General features: G+C 37.9%; 1 protein-coding gene across 1 annotated transcript; it reads left to right on the plus strand.

The window, feature by feature from the left end:
- Positions 1-3,507: 3,507 nt before the first annotated feature.
- On the plus strand, positions 3,508-17,665 carry LOC134311937 (uncharacterized). The gene is made up of 7 exons (XM_062993587.1): positions 3,508-3,571; positions 4,871-5,314; positions 5,398-5,959; positions 11,962-12,083; positions 14,542-14,976; positions 15,240-15,972; positions 16,713-17,665. Exons 2-6 carry the CDS (start codon positions 4,906-4,908, stop codon positions 15,953-15,955), a joined length of 2,244 nt encoding a protein of 747 aa, XP_062849657.1. The 5' UTR covers positions 3,508-3,571; positions 4,871-4,905; the 3' UTR covers positions 15,956-15,972; positions 16,713-17,665.
- Positions 17,666-17,988: the final 323 nt, after the last annotated feature.

The raw sequence follows: 17,988 nt of genomic DNA on the forward strand, positions 1-17,988 counted from the left end.
GCACTGTCTCCTCACAGCAAAAAGGTCCAGGGTTTGATCCCCAGGTGGGGCGGTCCGGGTCCTTTCTGTGTGGAGTTAGCATGTTCTCCCTGTGTCTTTGTGGTTTTCCTCCAGGAGCTCTGGTTTCCTCCCACAGTCCAAAGACATGCAAGTCAGGTGAATTGGAGATACAAAATTGTCCATGACTGTGTGACATTAAAAACTAGGGAATCTCGTGTAATGAGTAACTACCGTTTCTGTTATAAATATTAACCAAAGAGTGTAAAACATGAAGTTAAAATCCTAATAAACTAATAAACCAAAGGAAATTGTATCCTGAACAAAATATGTTAATTTATTCTTAAATTTTTTCTCATTCAGATCACAGTATTCTGCTTATTGTTTGATGCACCTGACCTATTAATAAATCATGCAAAGAAACAAGAAAGTGTGTTATCACAAATACCAACCTGGCTGTCATTTAGCTGTGGTCACTAAGGTTATTCCTGATAACATGCAACATTGTGTTTCATTGCTCTTATACTACAGTTATGTAAAGTAAATGTTTTTTTAAAGAGTGCAGTTTATTATGGCCAATTTCCACCACCAAAAATGTTGGTTCACCACAAGTAGCTTGGTTTTCCTTTTGTTTTGATCTTTTGTTTTTTTTAAGAATTATTTTTAATATAGTTATTTTCTATGATCCCATTAACCTATGAAATATAGAAATAATAGAGATATTTTTTTTTTTTAGATACAGTATTTTAATTCATTGTTTAATTAAAGAGAATAAAGGCTATGCTGTAGGATAAGCTTTGGTGAGTGTTTATTGCTTTATTTGGTGGTCTATTAGTGCCAGACAACTTGTCAAAATGTTGACGTCAGGGTCCTGAAATTCGTCTTTAGAGTCTGACCAAGGCAGAGAGGTCATTTGAATGTCCGTGGAGTGACACAGGTATGGTGAAATAACCTGGTGTTATCAGTTATATCAGTATGGTTGGAATCTTTTTCAGTATGGTTATGGTTAGAGCATTTTTAGGTGATATTAAAGAAAACTGACACCACACTGCCTTTCTTTAAACGTGACAGTGCGCAATGCCTACACAGATCACAACATTTCAGAGAGCCACACAAAAGGAGCTCTACTAAAGTGGGTCCAAAGATATGGGAAATAAAATTAGACAAAACTGATCTCTGAGTTGGGTTTTTAAATGTTTATGTAAAAGTTTGAATCTATTGTATACAATCTGTTTGTTACTTTTTTCAAATATGTAGAGAGGAGCTGCCCAGCACAAAGAGGAAGCCACCCTGAACTCCAGTCCAACATTCTCAGAGTTCCACTCCCTTTACTTTTCAGCCTCAGAATCACTACTCATTCACTACAGTTAAAGTTGTAACCTGCACTCGTAAAATCATATAAGGCTCCTTCAAGTGGAGTCTTTACAAAATTAATACATTTTGATTCAGCTTATTATATTTAACCACTGTTCCCATGCTGTATGCCTGCCATCTTTACACCTGATTATTATGTACCTAAAAGTATTTGGCTTGGCCTTATCTGATTTCTTGTTAGCTTTTATTACTGTAGTCAGATTTTACAGATGTCACCCTTATCAGTAATTTCAGCCTCCTGGTTAGGGAGGTAGATTAGTTATGGTGATACCATAAAAAATTGAGAAATAAGGACAAACAGGACTGTCTATTGAAAAGTTGTATGCCATAAACGTTGCATATATATTTCCTTTTCATTGTTGTTAATTTCATACATACTTTGTACATACTTTCATATCATTTATGCAGGTTCACCAAGCCAGCAGACAAAGGAACCATACATTATTTGCATTGTAATCTTAAAAGAATGGTTATTTGTCTCACTTGTGTTGAGCGTATGAGATTAAAAGTTAATTGTTGTGACATTACTAAAGCATTTTAAACCTTAAAATACAAAATGAAGCTTTGTGGAAAAAATGCTGCCCAGAATTAAATGTAATCCAGTTTTGCAGCATAGATATAATGAATGCCTTATATAGTTTGAGTGGAATTTAATACTCATATAATGTACTCAAACAACATCTGGAAAAACACTCCCCTACTGGGTTTACTGGTAGTTACTATCTTTGTGTCATATCATTAATTGTCTCTCATTATTTCTATATATGATATAAAGATATCCCAATGTACTTTTTTCATCCTGTGTCTGGCCTAGATATCAAACCTCTGTGTATCACTCAATGCTGAGTGATAATAATAATAATAATAATAATAATAATAATAATAATAATAATAATAATAATAATAATAATAATAATAATAATGACATTGTATAAGCTTTGAAACATTACAAGCAAGTTATTCTAATGTTGAAAGTTTAATGATGGCCTGGATAAAGGATTATGCATGATCTAAATCACATGGATTTGATAATAAAAAACATGTACATTTTTGACCTGATACTAACCAAGCATTTTTATTTTGATCATTATATAAGTCCTCTCCAGCACATTCCAAAGATTCTCAATGGGAATCAGGTCTGGACTCTGTGGTGGCCAATCCATGTGTGAAAATGATGTCTCATGCTCTCTGAACCACTCTTTCACAATTTGAGCCCGATGAATCCTGGCATTGTCATCTTGGAATATGCCCGTGCCATCAGGAAAGAAAAAATCCATTGATAACCTGGTCGTTCAGTATATTCAGGTAGTCAGCTGACCTCATTCTTTGGGCACATAACGTTGCTGAACCTAGACCTGACCAACTGCAGCAACCCCAGATCATAGCACTGCCCCCACAGGCTTGTACGGTAGGCACTAGGCATGATGGGTGCATCACTTCAGCCGCCTCTCCTCTTACCCTGATGCGCCCATCACTCTGGAACAGGGTAAATCTGGCTACACAGCTGTTTAGTCCCAATCCCTTGAGTTCCCTTTGCATTGTGCGTGTGGAAATGCTCTTACTTTCACTATTAAACATATCCCTGAGTTCTACTGGAGTTTTTTTACCATTTGATTTCACCAAACGTTTAAGTGATCACTGATCACGATCATTTAAGATTTTTTTCCGACCACATTCCTTCCTCGAAGATGATGTTTCCCCACTGTCCTTCCACTTTTTAATAATGCGTTGGACAGTTCTTAAACCAATTTTAGTAGTTTCAGCAATCTCCTTAGAATTTTTCTCTGCTTGATGCATGCCAATAATTTGACCCTTCTGAAACAGATTAACATCTTTTTTCACGACCACAGGATGTGTTTTTCGACATGGTTGTTTAACAAATGAGAAGCTACTCACTGCATCAGTTAGGTTTAAATAACTTGTTGTTTTTGACCATGCAGTGTGTGTGTATATATATACTGTGTATATACGTATATACTGTATATATACATACATACATACATACAAATATATACAGTATATATATATCGTTCTGATATATATACGTATACAGTATGCATTACTGCTGTGCATTTCTGTTACTATTTGACGCAACATTTTTCTATCGTTCTGATTGGCCTACGGTGTAAATGGGCGGGATTAGAAGCAGCAGATTTAAAACGACAACGGTTGACTTAATTCCATTGTGACGAAGGAAGTGGTAAGTTTCGCTTAGTTATTAAGAATATTTTTAGTTATGTATTTTTTATATATTTATATATTATTTTTGATACGAGGATTCTTGGCGTTTACTGTTATATAGTTATGTTTAATTTATTAAAAAATGTTTCTTTAAAGTTGCTTGGTAATCTGATTAGCTCGGGCCTTCTGTGTTAGCTGGATAGCTAATTAGCTTTAGAAGCAAACAATAATACAACATGTATAATTTATAATGTAATACAAAATACTCGTATCCTAAACGATTCTCAACAAGTCTTAACAATTACATTGTACTATAATACTGTAAAAGGAGGTTATGTTTCTGTTTGTTACATACACGCTGTTGCATGGCGCCATGCTGCCATTCAGTGTTCGCAGCGGCCATTTTATATATACTGAAACAAATCTATTTTAACACGTTTTTAAAAGAAAAACAATGGTACATAAAGGTTAACTTTTGTGTATCGTATCATTTTGTCATCTTAAAAGCTATACTATACAAAAAGACCTGCTTTTATTTCATGTTAGTCAGCCTTGCATTAGCAGCCTTGCATTAGCAACCTAGCTAACTGACAAAGACTAGAAGATTCCGCGTCCAGACCCATTTTCATTCAGTATTTGGCTTTATTTATGTTTTGTTTGGTGATTACTGGTAGTGCGATGTAAACAACTGTAGTGGTTTGGTTACGTAAAGATCTATTTGAAAGTGATGGTTGTAGACTGAAACACGAACACGATTTGGCAGAATTCACAATGCATTATTTATTTATATGAAGTCTCATTACATTTATAAGCTATCTAAGGCCTTTGAGGGTCTGGTAAAGAGTGAAAGTGTACATTCTTAGGTGGTTGTATGTTTAAATTTAAATAGTTTGACGACGTAGGCGTTGTTGAAGTTGCAAAATGTTGTACCTTTAAACTAGGGCTTGATGCAAAATATCAATAAATTCTAAGTAACATTACAACTAATAAACTAAAGTCTGTATGTGTAAATTCAGTGGTTTTTTATGCTTTTTACATCTGTGAATAAGAACTAGTGCCTCTGTGTAAGGGTGAGTCAGATGTCTGCACTCTCTTTCTTGTGTGCAAGTGATCTGTAGTCCCATTCTTTTCAAATCTTGTCCTCAGCTGTTGGAAATTAATTTCAATTATATTTGTAACTATAGCATGGTCCATTTAGCTGTCATTATTAATGCTATAGTTACACCACATACAGTTTGAGAAATTGTATTGTTTATGGATGACATGTGAATATAAAGGTCTTATACTGATATCTAATCAAAAATTTTTTAAACCACAGTGTATTTCAGACTCTTGTTTCACCAAGCAACAACAATGGTAAAGATCTTCGTTGGAAACCTGCCTTCACAGGCAGAGAATGAAGAACTCAAGGGCTTATTTGCCCAATATGGAACAGTCACAGAATGCGCCATCATCAAGAATTTTGCGTTTGTTCACATGGATGATCGTAAAAATGCCACCAAGGCGATTCGCAACCTTCATTTGTACAAGCTACATGGCACCCCCATTAATGTTGAGGCTAGCACTGGCAAAAACCAGGGCCCAGTCAAGATCCATGTGGCTAATGTGGAGAAAGGTGCTGAAGATGAGCTCAGAGCACTGTTTGAAGAATATGGCACAGTAACTGAATGTGCCATTATTAAAAACTTTGCATTTGTACATATGGGTAACTCTGATGAGGCCTCCGATGCAATAAAGGGCCTGGACAACTCTGATTTCCAAGGTAAAGAGTTTTCCTTTAGAATTTGGACAGTTCTTAATGTATTTGTTATTTTGTATTAATTATTTTGTCTATTCTATTTTTAGGCAAAAGGATTCACGTTCAGATTTCTAAGAGTCGACCAAGAGGAGGTGGTGAAGATGACTACGATTATGGCTATTGGCAACCCAGCTTCCCTGCAGAACCTATGCCCCCAGGTCCACCTGGTTACCCCAGAGGCCGGTTTGGTCCACCTGTTGCCCACAGTTACCCTCCTGCTCCACCGCCACCTCCCAGACGCCCTCCTTTTCCAGGCGAACGGGATAGTGGGGTAGTGGATTATTATGAGAAATATCGTGCTCGTCCTTATGGCATGTCCTCATATGAAGAGGGCCGTCCTATCCCACCTCCTCCTCCACCCCCTTCTGCCATAAGAGAACGCATGGCCCCCACCAGTCTTGACCCTTATGACAGACGCCCTCCCCCTCCGCCCTCATTTTATCGTGATCGTAGTCCCGTCGGCAGGGTTCCGGTGCCTCCTGCAGCACCTGCAGGAAATGGCTATTCATATGAGCGCCCTCGTCTCTCTGATAGTTCTCGGAATCCAATGTATGCTGTGCCTCGTTCCAGGGATTCGTATGGTGAACATGTGCCTCCGCAACACTATTCGTACTAGTGATTCTCTGCACTTGTGTACCCAAGGTGAGAATAGTACCTCGATACAAGAGCTTTCTAAGGGGCTTTGAGGTATAGAGGTGATCCTCAAGCTGCGCGCTGTCCGCTACTGCGTAACATGGGGAGTTAGGGTGCAATAGTATCTTCTAATGTGGAGAAAAACTACAAAGGCTGGAAAATTGGCCTTGTGGTCTAGCGGCTAGGGCAAATTTAGACAAAATAAATTGGTTACAGTGGACTTGAGAAGTTGTACGCTTTAAGCACATGACTCATGTGGTTTGCTCTCTTTTCAGGTGTAAATTTTTCAACAAGATCACCGTCGTTGTCTCCAGATGCGCCCCTCGATGATGCGATGCGCCCCTCGTCTGACGGAATGCGTTTCGTTTGCCTGCGCCTCGCTTAATGGAAGAGTTCTAGTGCGGACTTCACGCTATAAACGTTTTTACTCAGTTTCGTCCTTTTGCTTGGGCTGTAACCGTTCTATTCTGTTTTGCTTGTTTTTACTGTGTAGTTTAATAGTTTATTGGACTGAAAGCAGCAAGCGGACAGAATAAATTTTAGATTCTGTTAAAATTTAAGTTGTTAAACTGTTCATTATGGAAGTTAAACTTTAGACAATTTAAATTTGTGTGCGTTTTGTATTTTTGTTTCCCCTTCTCAATCCCTTCTGTAAAATTGAAGCGTGTTGGAGTTGAATCCCACTTTTTTGGTTAACGAGTGCCACGTCTGTCTGGATAGAATTAATGGGTACACACGTGCGCTTTGCGATTAAAACATTTAATAGAGCAGCAGTAAATGCGGCTAATTGTATGGAGATTTTGTTATAGGTTTACTGAACTCGGAATGGCATTCCCTCTAATACGATGTACTCTTAGGGATCGGTTTTAAATAAAAATGTGACTGAATTGCGTCAAGCTGTTTATTTTTTAGCATTTAAACAGGAAGGAATGCGTAAATGGTCCAATATGTGATCGTCACGTAAATTTGCTTACAATGTAAAAGTGCAGCGTAATTAACGCCATTGTCCTAAATCTCTGCGACGTCATTAATGCAGAATTTGTGCCCAGCATACCAGCTATCTAACCGAACACAAACAACTTGCATATGCCCTAGTGGATTTACCATGCCGTTTAAAAAAAAAAAACAAGTAATCCTAAATTGGAGAACTTTTTACACATCCAGCTGTTGCTTAACTGTAAGGGTTGAAAAGGCACAAGCTCAGGTAAGTTAATGGTAATCTTGCATGTCATGTATTGTGTAATGTAAGCTAAGACATGATTTAAAATAAAATTGTTTATTTTTATATAATGTATTTGATTTTGAATTTATTTTATAAATGTAGGTAATTCCTAAAACAGTAAAATAAAAAATGTCTATGTACTTTTATATTGCAAGATAGGGGCATGGTGGGAGGGAGGGGGGCACTTTGGGCCTGTGCTGAATTGGAAGGTTCAAGTTCCACTACTGCCCCTGAGCAAGAGCCTTAACTCTCAATTGTTTGGGCTGTAAGTAACTTTAGATAAAGTGTAGCTGCAGGTACAAGACTAACCCTGGTTTGGTCAAGTCACAGCAGAGGAGTCACCACTGGTGCATTTGTAGATTGAGTACCACTTGGTTTATCTTGTGGTCTTACAATAGATTCTATGCAAGTGATGTAAAACTTCAAAGAAGTGGTGCTAATTAATGTACACGAGTTTATTCTGTTTACACTAATGTGTTAATATTACTTACTCATGGCATTAATCAGTACAGATGGATGTCGGGCCTTATCTTATACTGCAGTGGTGGTCAGATGTTTGGACAAGACTGCATAGGTCCTGCAAAAATACTCAGCTTTATTATTGACAGTTGGGGAATTTAACATGTATTTAAATGGGTTTAGAAATGCAGCAACAGTATGTTTTAAGATTGAGTTGAGTGAAATTGATAACATCTATATATAACAAAGCCTTACAATTTAAATATGATGCATGCTCATACAGTATTTTAAATTATTACCAGAGCTAGTACATATGCTCAGTACTAAATTAGGATGGGCCATGTAGAAACCTTTGCCACACTAGGCAGCACAAGTAAATTACCTAAAATGTATTAAACAGGGTGTGTAAACTTTTGTAAGGATGCCCAATATGGCAATGTAATTGATTATGTGCAGATGAAAGTATTGGGTAAGAGTATCAGGTAGTACATGAGTAGCTGACATTTCACAATAAAAGTGGTTTTGTACAAAGTTGCAGTTTGTGTGTTCTTTTTTCCCCTTTACAGTGCTGTGAATTAATTCTCCTTTCTTATATAGATGTGTAAACCTCCTCCAAAAGCCACATTTTCTAAAAAAAGATTGTAACAGAAAATGTATATTTGATGCCTGGTTCAGAATATTTAAGTTGCAGTATTCAAAGTTTTATTAAAATTGAAGACGAATATGTATTATTAGGGAAGAGTATAATTTGGCATGGATAGAAACTGGAATATTTAGTCATGCTCAGGTAAATGTTTATTAACTACATTGATTTTTTCTGGGCAGGTAATAGATAGCTAGATGGATAGATAGGTAGATAGATATTAGAGATACACTATACAGGTCCTTCTCAAAAAATTAGCATATTGTGATAAAGTTCATTATTTTCCATAATGTAATGATAAAAATTAAACTTTCATATATTTTAGATTCATTGCACACCAACTGAAATATTTCAGGTCTTTTATTGTTTTAATACTGATGATTTTGGCATACAGCTCATGAAAACCCAAAATTCCTATCTCAAAAAATTAGCATATCATGAAAAGGTTCTCTAAACGAGCTATTAACCTGAATCATCTGAATCAACGAATTAACTCTAAACACCTGCAAAAGATTCCTGAGGCTTTTAAAAACTCCCAGCCTGGTTCATTACTCAAAACTGCATTCATGGGTAAGACTGCCGACCTGACTGCTGTCCAGAAGGCCATCATTGACACCCTCAAGCAAGAGGGTAAGACACAGAAAGAAATTTCTGAACGAATAGGCTGTTCCCAGAGTGCTGTATCAAGGCACCTCAGTGGGAAGTCTGTGGGAAGGAAAAAGTGTGGCAGAAAACGTTGCACAACGAGAAGAGGTGACCGGACCCTGAGGAAGATTGTGGAGAAGGGCCGATTCCAGACCTTGGGGGACCTGCGGAAGCAGTGGACTGAGTCTGGAGTAGAAACATCCAGAGCCACCGTGCACAGGCGTGTGCAGGAAATGGGCTACAGGTGCCGCATTCCCCAGGTCAAGCAAACTTTTGAACCAGAAACAGCGGCAGAAGCGCCTGACCTGGGCTACAGAGAAGCAGCACTGGACTGTTGCTCAGTGGTCCAAAGTACTGTTTTCGGATGAAAGCTAATTTTGCATGTCATTCGGAAATCAAGGTGCCAGAGTCTGGAGGAAGACTGGGGAGAAGGAAATGCCAAAATGCCTGAAGTCCAGTGTCAAGTACCCACAGTCAGTGATGGTCTGGGGTGCCATGTCAGCTGCTGGTGTTGGTCCACTGTGTTTTATCAAGGGCAGGGTCAATGCAGCTAGCTATCAGGAGATTTTGGAGCACTTCATGCTTCCATCTGCTGAAAAGCTTTATGGAGATGAAGATTTCATTTTTCAGCACGACCTGGCACCTGCTCACAGTGCCAAAACCACTGGTGAATGGTTTACTGACCATGGTATTACTGTGCTCAATTGGCCTGCCAACTCTCCTGACCTGAACCCCATAGAGAATCTGTGGGATATTGTGAAGAGAAAGTTGATAGACACAAGACCCAACACTCTGGATGAGCTTAAGGCCGCTATCGAAGCATCCTGGGCCTCCATAACACCTCAGCAGTGCCACAGGCTGATTGCCTCCATGCCACGCCGCATTGAAGCAGTCATTTCTGCAAAAGGATTCCCGACCAAGTATTGAGTGCATAACTGAACATAATTATTTGAAGGTTGACTTTTTTTGTATTAAAAACACTTTTCTTTTATTGGTCGGATGAAATATGCTAATTTTTTGAGATAAAAATTTTGGGTTTTCATGAGCTGTATGCCAAAATCATCAGTATTAAAACAATAAAAGACCTGAAATATTTCAGTTGGTGTGCAATGAATCTAAAATATATGAAAGTTTAATTTTTATCATTACATTATGGAAAATAATGAACTTTATCACAATATGCTAATTTTTTTAGAAGGACCTGTATAACCGAAAAAGAAAAAAAAATTGCCGTAATAGGCAACGTGAACACAGCTACCAGGAAGGCTGCCACTCGTTGCGGTGCCGGAAGTAATAAGTTGTTATTATTGAAACTGAGTTATAAGTAATGACTCAGTTTCCCCTCTTACAATTGGTTACAAGACTGATTACATAATTTTAAAAGAGTATCTTAATTTTCTCCATTTTTAATATTTAGATATATATGAACAATTACTGCTCTTAAATCAGTTTGTAATGTTGGATGATAGTGTAGATTTAATATAATACAAAGTCACTGTGTTTAGGTGACTTTCAAACACTTGGCTTATTGGTCCTGATTATGGGGGTGCCTTACCCACAGTTTTTTCTAGCTGTGATTAGTCATATTAAGGATCACTAGCAACTGGCTTATCCATAGTTTGAAAAATGGTAGTTCAACAGTGCTGATAAAAATGCTGTTGATTCTTAAATTATGTTCCTGAATATTTTTTTCTTTTAATTCTCAGACACCATTACATGTAGAACAGAATTAAAAGCTGCATATTAATGTTTCAAAATCAACCATGAGTTTAACTTGTAGGTCAGTAAATCATACAGCTGCTGGCGAGACAAGATGTTAAAAACTTTCAGCTTAAAAATGAAAGTAAAGAAGAATTTGTAAAATATGTTGGTCAATAAAATAAACATATTTAAAATGTGTTCTATACCACTTGGCTTACTAACAAACAAAATGCAATAAGAGAGGCGTTTATGCTAAATGTTCTTGTATCTACCTGTATTTCAGGAGATGACTAAGCTGGTTAATAATAGCCTTTTAGCTGGTAGTGCAGGTGCAGCACGTCAACACTAGTTCCAGTAATATCAACTGTGAGAAGTTTTGGGTTGCCATTAAGAACTTGGACTTCTACCAGCTTTTAAAAAAGTGCACTGTCCACTTTACCAGCTGCTCCAAGAAGGTGGATAGTCTGCTGAATATAGTCAGTCCAAGGGTGCGAGAAAGCAGACATGAGTTTGCTTTGGGAAAACGAAGTCTTAAGTCGTGATGGACCCACCACAACCCTTACCAAGGAAGCAGAAACATTAACAAAAGTTACTATTTTTTGATTGAGACACCAATGTTCAGCTGTTGCATTTCCACTGTGACATAATTGCAGGTAAGTCAATATAACCCCAACCACACCGAAGTGTATAATCTCTAGTAAATAAAGACTAAAGAGATAACTAAAACAGCAGATATTCTGGAACTTTATTTAAAAACATAAATGTTATTTAATTTTATAAATGCTATGCTTAAAGATTGCATTTATAGGTAAATTTACAGACTGCAGCTGTCATATTTATTTTGAATAAAAGACTGCAAATTAATCTAAAAGTTTAAAGCCTGACACGTAAATCGCATTTAGCAGACAATTTTAATTAAAGCGACTTACAATTAAGTAATCAAAAGTCAAGGGCCTTGTTTAGGGGCCCTACTGGTAACCTGGCAGAGGTACGACTTAAGATAAATATACTTTATTTGTTATATATACATATACAGATGTACAGTACAATGAAATTCTTTCTTCGCATATCCCAGCTTGTTTGGAAGCTGGGGTCAGAGCTCAGGATCAGCCATTGTACGTCGCCCCTGGATAGCCCAAAGCTTTACCCACTAGGCTACCACTGTCCCTTAAACCAGTAACCTTCTGATTACCAGTCAAGTACCTTAACCACTGAGCTACTACTTTCCAAATTGGAATTCCATTCCATTCTGGACACTTGTGTTCGGAACTACAAATGGCCGCTGTGGGCGGTTTCCTCTGTACACAGGGCCTCAGCTTCCACTTCAGTGAAACTCCAGCACAGGAAGCGCTGCTGCGACTGCTCGGCTAGTGGAGACGCCATTTCGTTTGGCTTTCTATTGGCGCTTGATTTTGTGCGCGGTGTGTACGGTAAGAATTGTTAGCATTTTAAACCGTGAATATTTTAAACGGATGGCGTCGTTACGTTATTTTGAGTTAATAAGTATACAATAGATACACGCATTAAGTGCTGTTTGTTGTGGTTTGCATAATATAATTTAGCTTCGATAACTTGGCTAGCTCCGGTAAGCTTGTTTCGGTTTAGATCGGTTAGTTCATTAGTTTAGTTTAGATTAATTTATTAAATGAATGGATTTATAAATGGTTGATTTGTTTAACTTGTATACTAGTACAGACTGGTGAATTTAAAGGGATGTGTTCTGTTTAAGTTGGCTATGTAAAACTCAGTCGCGGCCCGTCGTGATTCGGCTACCGTCCACGTTTTTAAATGTATTTTTGTACTTCGTAGTTTAACCCCTATATAAAGTCCTGACGCTGTTTGAGCTTTTACACTCACCGGCGTTTTTTTAACGTTCTTTATTTTTAATATTAAAACAACCATTATTAAAACCAAAACTTTACAATCCAAACATTAGCTTGCTAGTTGTTGTAGCGCGCTTGTTAGCCACAGTATTTAGCAGAAGGTCAAAACACTTACGTTTTATTTTGTTCAAAAACAAAGTTTACTTTCGATTTGTGTGTGTATATAAAATAATGATATCTTCATTAATATCCCCAATATTTATATCTTCATAACACTGTTGGACTAAATGTACGGTTATTATGGCGTTTCATTCTTATCTTTGTAACTAGAGTGATAGAGATAAGAATACAACGCAACAACAAACTAGATTTTGTGTGATCAAATGCCACAGCTGTTAACGCTGTAAAACCTTATTTTATCTTAACTGACTTCTTACGTTAACAATAAATTAACAAAAGTAAAAACAGGCGTGTTTAGTTTCTATTTTGTTAAATTTATTATCTATACAGTTTCCTTCTTTTACAGACTATCACCAGGTATTGATATGCAGCCAAGTACCACTGCAATACTATTACAATATACTGTACAAGTTTATATGAATTTTCATACACTTAATATGAACTACACACTGTTCCGGTGTCTGCGTGGGTTTACTCCGGGTGCTCCGGTTTCCTCCCACAGTCCAAAGACATGCAAGTGAGGTGAATTGGAGATACTAAATTGTCCATGTCTGTGTTTAATGTAACCTTGTGAACTGATGAATCTTGTGTAATGAGTAACTACCGTTCCTGTCATGAATGTAACCAAAGTGTAAAACATGACGTTAAAATCCCAAATAAACAAACACACTGTTCCGATAAAAATCACTTTACTTTTTTATGTATTATTCAGCATTATAAATAGCTGATAGACGAAGATGAAAGAAAAAAAAAACATGTTCTTAAGTTTTATACTTTCATTTAAATACCCGTAAATACCCATTGCTGGCATTTTAATATGCAGGTCCTAAACACAGTAATTCATAAACCTTTTAAATTCTTAATTATTGAAATTACATAGAAGATTTGTTCTAAACCCAAAATCAATTTAGAAAGGAGAAGAACGGCAAGGCTGGATTTCATTATTTAAATAACCAATCTGTTAAATTTTTTTTCTCCACACCATTTTTGCCTGTTTAATGCATAATTTTTAGTAAATAAAGCAACTAATGAAACGATTGTACTGTGATATCCATCCATAAATGTAATGTAATTGTGAGGCTGGTGCCAATGACCTTCTGATTGATAGTCCAATGCCTTAACCATTAAGCTACCTCTTCCCTAAATACTAAACACCTCCATTTGTTAATTGTACATCGATTAACAAAATAATGAATAATGTAGCTTGTAGCTAATGTAGATTTGTGCCGAACTCAAACTATGATGTTTAAAAAAAAAAAGCTCTTAGAAGAGAATAATTGAAGTAACTTTTCAGTGTTTAATCAAATATTAAAATTGGTAATATTACTGACTTTTCATACAGTTTAATGTCTACTCCCAATCTAGTCGTATGCAATTACCCGATTGCGTTACGCTTCCCCTCTTCGGATGTTGACCTCCACTCCTGACCGAGACGTGCAGTAGCCGACTACATCTTTTCGCCTGCTTGAGATCAGCTTTGTGCACAGTCACACCCCGATCCCATTTTTCTCTGTCATCAATCAGCCAGCACCTCTCTGGTACCCTTCCTGCGAATGAGCCAATCATTGTTTGTGTAGACGCCCAGCCTGTCGGTATCAGAGCTGAGATTTTACCCGACGAGTTCGAGATGTCCTCTCTCGTGTGCTAGCGTGTTTTACTGCTGCACTACCTGTAACTTAACATTTGACTACAAAATATCCCAGCTTGTATAAACTACCTTTAAATCATCTCTGCATCAGACTCTTTCAAAGACAGTTTGGCAATTATGGCAAATTCGCTTTGTGTTGTGACGTTTTCAAGTCCTGTTAAGTGGTTAGTAATTGTTAGCTACGTGTTGCTAATGAAAATGAATGAATATGCATTTACAATTATACTTTCTACCCAGGAACAAAAAAATCGACGGTAAAGATGGTTAAGATCTTTGTCGGCAACCTAGCACCTAGTACAACCAAGGATGACATACACAGTCTTTTCTCAAATTACGGCCAAGTCAAGGAGTGTGACGTCCTGAGAAACTTCGGCTTTGTGCATATGGATAGTCAAAAGGAGGCAGAGGAGGCTGTCTCTAAACTTCACCAGCATGTACTGAATGGGCAGTCCATGAATGTGGAGATGAGTAAAGGAAAGCCCAAAGGTACCACCAAGCTGCATGTAAGCAACATCAGTGAAAATTGCACCAATCAGGATCTGCAGGCCAAGTTTGAGGAGTTTGGCGCTGTCATTGAGTGCGACATTGTAAAGGATTATGCCTTTGTTCATATGGAGAAAAAAGAAGATGCAGTGGACGCCATTCGTGAGATGGACAACTCTACCTTTCAAGGTGAACAAAAATTGAAGAATTTAAATTCCTTTAGATCAGTAATTTTAGCTCCATCGGTACTTAACTCTCATCTGCTCATAGAATAATTGGGCATTTACATTGGCTTCTTAGTTTGTGTACAGTATTGATTTCTGTAGCAGAAATATTTCAGTCTACAGTGAATCATTGCGTGTTGACTGTCTTGCTTTGTTCATGCACTTGGATGTGGTGATGCGAGCAAAAGTTTTTACAATGTTTTGCGTGTCTTCTCTTCCTCTCATAAGGCAAGCTGATAAACGTACAACTGTCCACCAGTCGCCTCCGCACCATACCTGGCATGGGAGACATAACGGGCTGTTACGTCTGCGGTGAACAGGGTCATTGGTCCAAAGACTGCAGACGCGGTCAGAACGGTAGCTATGGTGGAAGTTATGGTCCCAGGAGTTTTCCTAGAGCAGGGCCACCTTCTTACAGCAGTGTTGGCCCAGCAGGGTATCCCTCTAGGAGCTATCCAGCTGCTCTGCCTCATGGCCCACCAATGAGCCACAACCCCAGCTATGTGATTTCACGTGATTATGGCGCTGAAGCTCGGTACCTCAGCAAACCCATGAGTGTCTATCCTGAGAGGTCAGCTGCATATGAGCCTGACCGCTACAGCAGTGTTGATTACTATGAGAAGTATCGTGCTCGGCCTTTCAGCTCTAGCTATCTCGAGGATCGGCGTGTCGCCATTCCCCCTCCTCCCCCTATCTCTTCTTCAACTCTTTCAAGGATGCGTCTGGCTCCTTCCAGCCTTGACCCGTATGACCGACGCGCTCTTCCGCAGCCGCCCTCCGCTGCCACTGCATACTATGCGCGGGACCGTAGCCCAATCCGAAGAGTCGGTGCTGATGCCTACTCGTACGAGCGGTCGCGGCTTTCCCCGGTTGCGAGGAGCACCGCGTTTGGCGTGTCGCGGGCCAGAGATCCTGCTACCGAGCAATCTCGATACGATTACTAAGCCGCGGGTTTGTCAAGGTGAGCAAATTAGAGGTGTCACTGCCAGTATGGTTCTAGTTACAGGGATGAGTTTTTAAGATCAAGATCTGTCTTTCTAATCTCATCAGTTATTAAAGGGGAGCAGTGTTTCCCACAAATATGAAAAATACCTAGGGACGGTCTGGGTGGGTGTTGTGCTGTTGCTCACATGTTTTATTTTAAGGGCTTTATATTTAAAAAGGCTGTTAAAATTTTGGATAAGATCGACATGACTAGTGTACTTGCTTGTTTCCTTAAAACCAATACAGAAATTAAACAGTGATGTTAATGATTGACCAATAACCTACAAAGGATTCTTTGTGTGTTTAATGTGGTTGGTAAAAGGGTATTTTAAATGTTAATTTAAATAATGTACACAGCCTGCTGCGGTTCTAATTCAAACAGGAAAATCTTTATGCATCAGTATGTTCTTTTTGTTAAACAAAATTAAAATGCTTGAAGATAAAGCGAAAAACTACTATTACAAACCATTTACATTATATGCAGTATATGTTTTATGCTTTGTTAAATGCTACAAGCTTGTCAGTTAGTGGTTAACTGTTTCCTAATTGCAGTCGGTTAACAGTTAAAATAATCTGGCCCAGTTCATCCCAGTGGCGGGGTTGCTGGTTCTAGGTATAACCTATATGTGGGAAACACTGGGGGAGTCACTTGGGTTGTGTATTTAAGTAATGTCCCGTCCCCCCCATATCTTATAAAATATGTTGTGCTTTTTCCAGGTGGTTGAAACAGCAGGACTTCTGTTAGCGATCATTCCCTCCTGTTCCTTTATTCAGCTAATCGTCTCTGGACACAGGAGTAAAATGTTAAGAGGCTGGACTGAACTAGACCTTATCAAGCAGCTTGTTTGGATTATAAATGGCTGAATTGATTCAGTTGTTAAAGGTCCATTCTGCGTATCATTTAAATCCATAGAGTTAGTAAAAGTGCAAGGTGGTAAACATGTTCATATTCTTGCATATTTGATATTCAGTTTTTGCAGCAATCCCTACCCCTAAGCAAATGACACTTGCAGCTTTGTTAAAAGCTGAAAGTAATCTAGTGGCGGATTTTCTTTTGTGCGCCTTTTTAAAATGAAATTGCTTGCTAGGTTTTATTTTTGAAAGTTTTTGTGATTACAAGTCTGACAGTCTTTCTTAATGTGACTGTGTTTTTGGGTCTTTTTGTTTCAGCTTTATGGGGTATTGCAATCCAAAATGAACATTCCTGTTGCTATATTTGTTTAAATAACACTACTCACCTGCAGGAAATATAGGCTATATTATTTTATATATGTAAACTTCAGTTAGTTTACTCTTTTATACAGGGATTTGGCCTGCTTTAAAGTCCACATTAGATCCAAATTAGGATCTGGGTCAATCATGATTTATTTTAAGTGCCCACTTGTTGTGAGAACCTGTTTTCTATTGACAAGTGGCTGAAGAATATCAGGTAATTGTTCCACAAGTCTGTGTTTGCCCAGATTGTGACTCATTATACCAGTGTATAAAGAATAAAAAAGGCTAGATGTATGCTGACCAACTGTCACGTGGGTTCAGCTTACCTTGGAGACTGCTGGTGTGTGTGACTAGGGTGCCTTCAAAAGGTTTGTGAAATTGATGAGAAATAAGTTTTTGGTTTTTCAGTTGTGATGTGTCTTTTCTAATAAACCAAGATATTTTTGGTGAACAAATTTGTGTTTTGTTATATTTGCATGGCAATGTGGACACGGTTCAAATAGACTTTGGTCAAAAGTTTTTTTAATGCATTGTTAAAATGCATTGTCAAAATTATCAATTGGGTTGATAATGTAATGGTGTAGAAAATTTTCACCCAGCATTTTGGCATGTCCTCCTAATTTTAAAGTTTGTGACTTTTCTGTGCCAACATAAATATGACTGCACCCACAACAATTAAAAACTACACTATATAAATTATTGGGACACCCCTTCTAATTATTGAATTCATGCGTTGTAGCCACACTGAACTGCTATCAGGTGTATTAAATTAATTAAA

Source organism: Trichomycterus rosablanca, chromosome 4 (genome assembly GCF_030014385.1).
Source record: "Trichomycterus rosablanca isolate fTriRos1 chromosome 4, fTriRos1.hap1, whole genome shotgun sequence".
Lineage (NCBI taxonomy): Eukaryota > Metazoa > Chordata > Actinopteri > Siluriformes > Trichomycteridae > Trichomycterus > Trichomycterus rosablanca.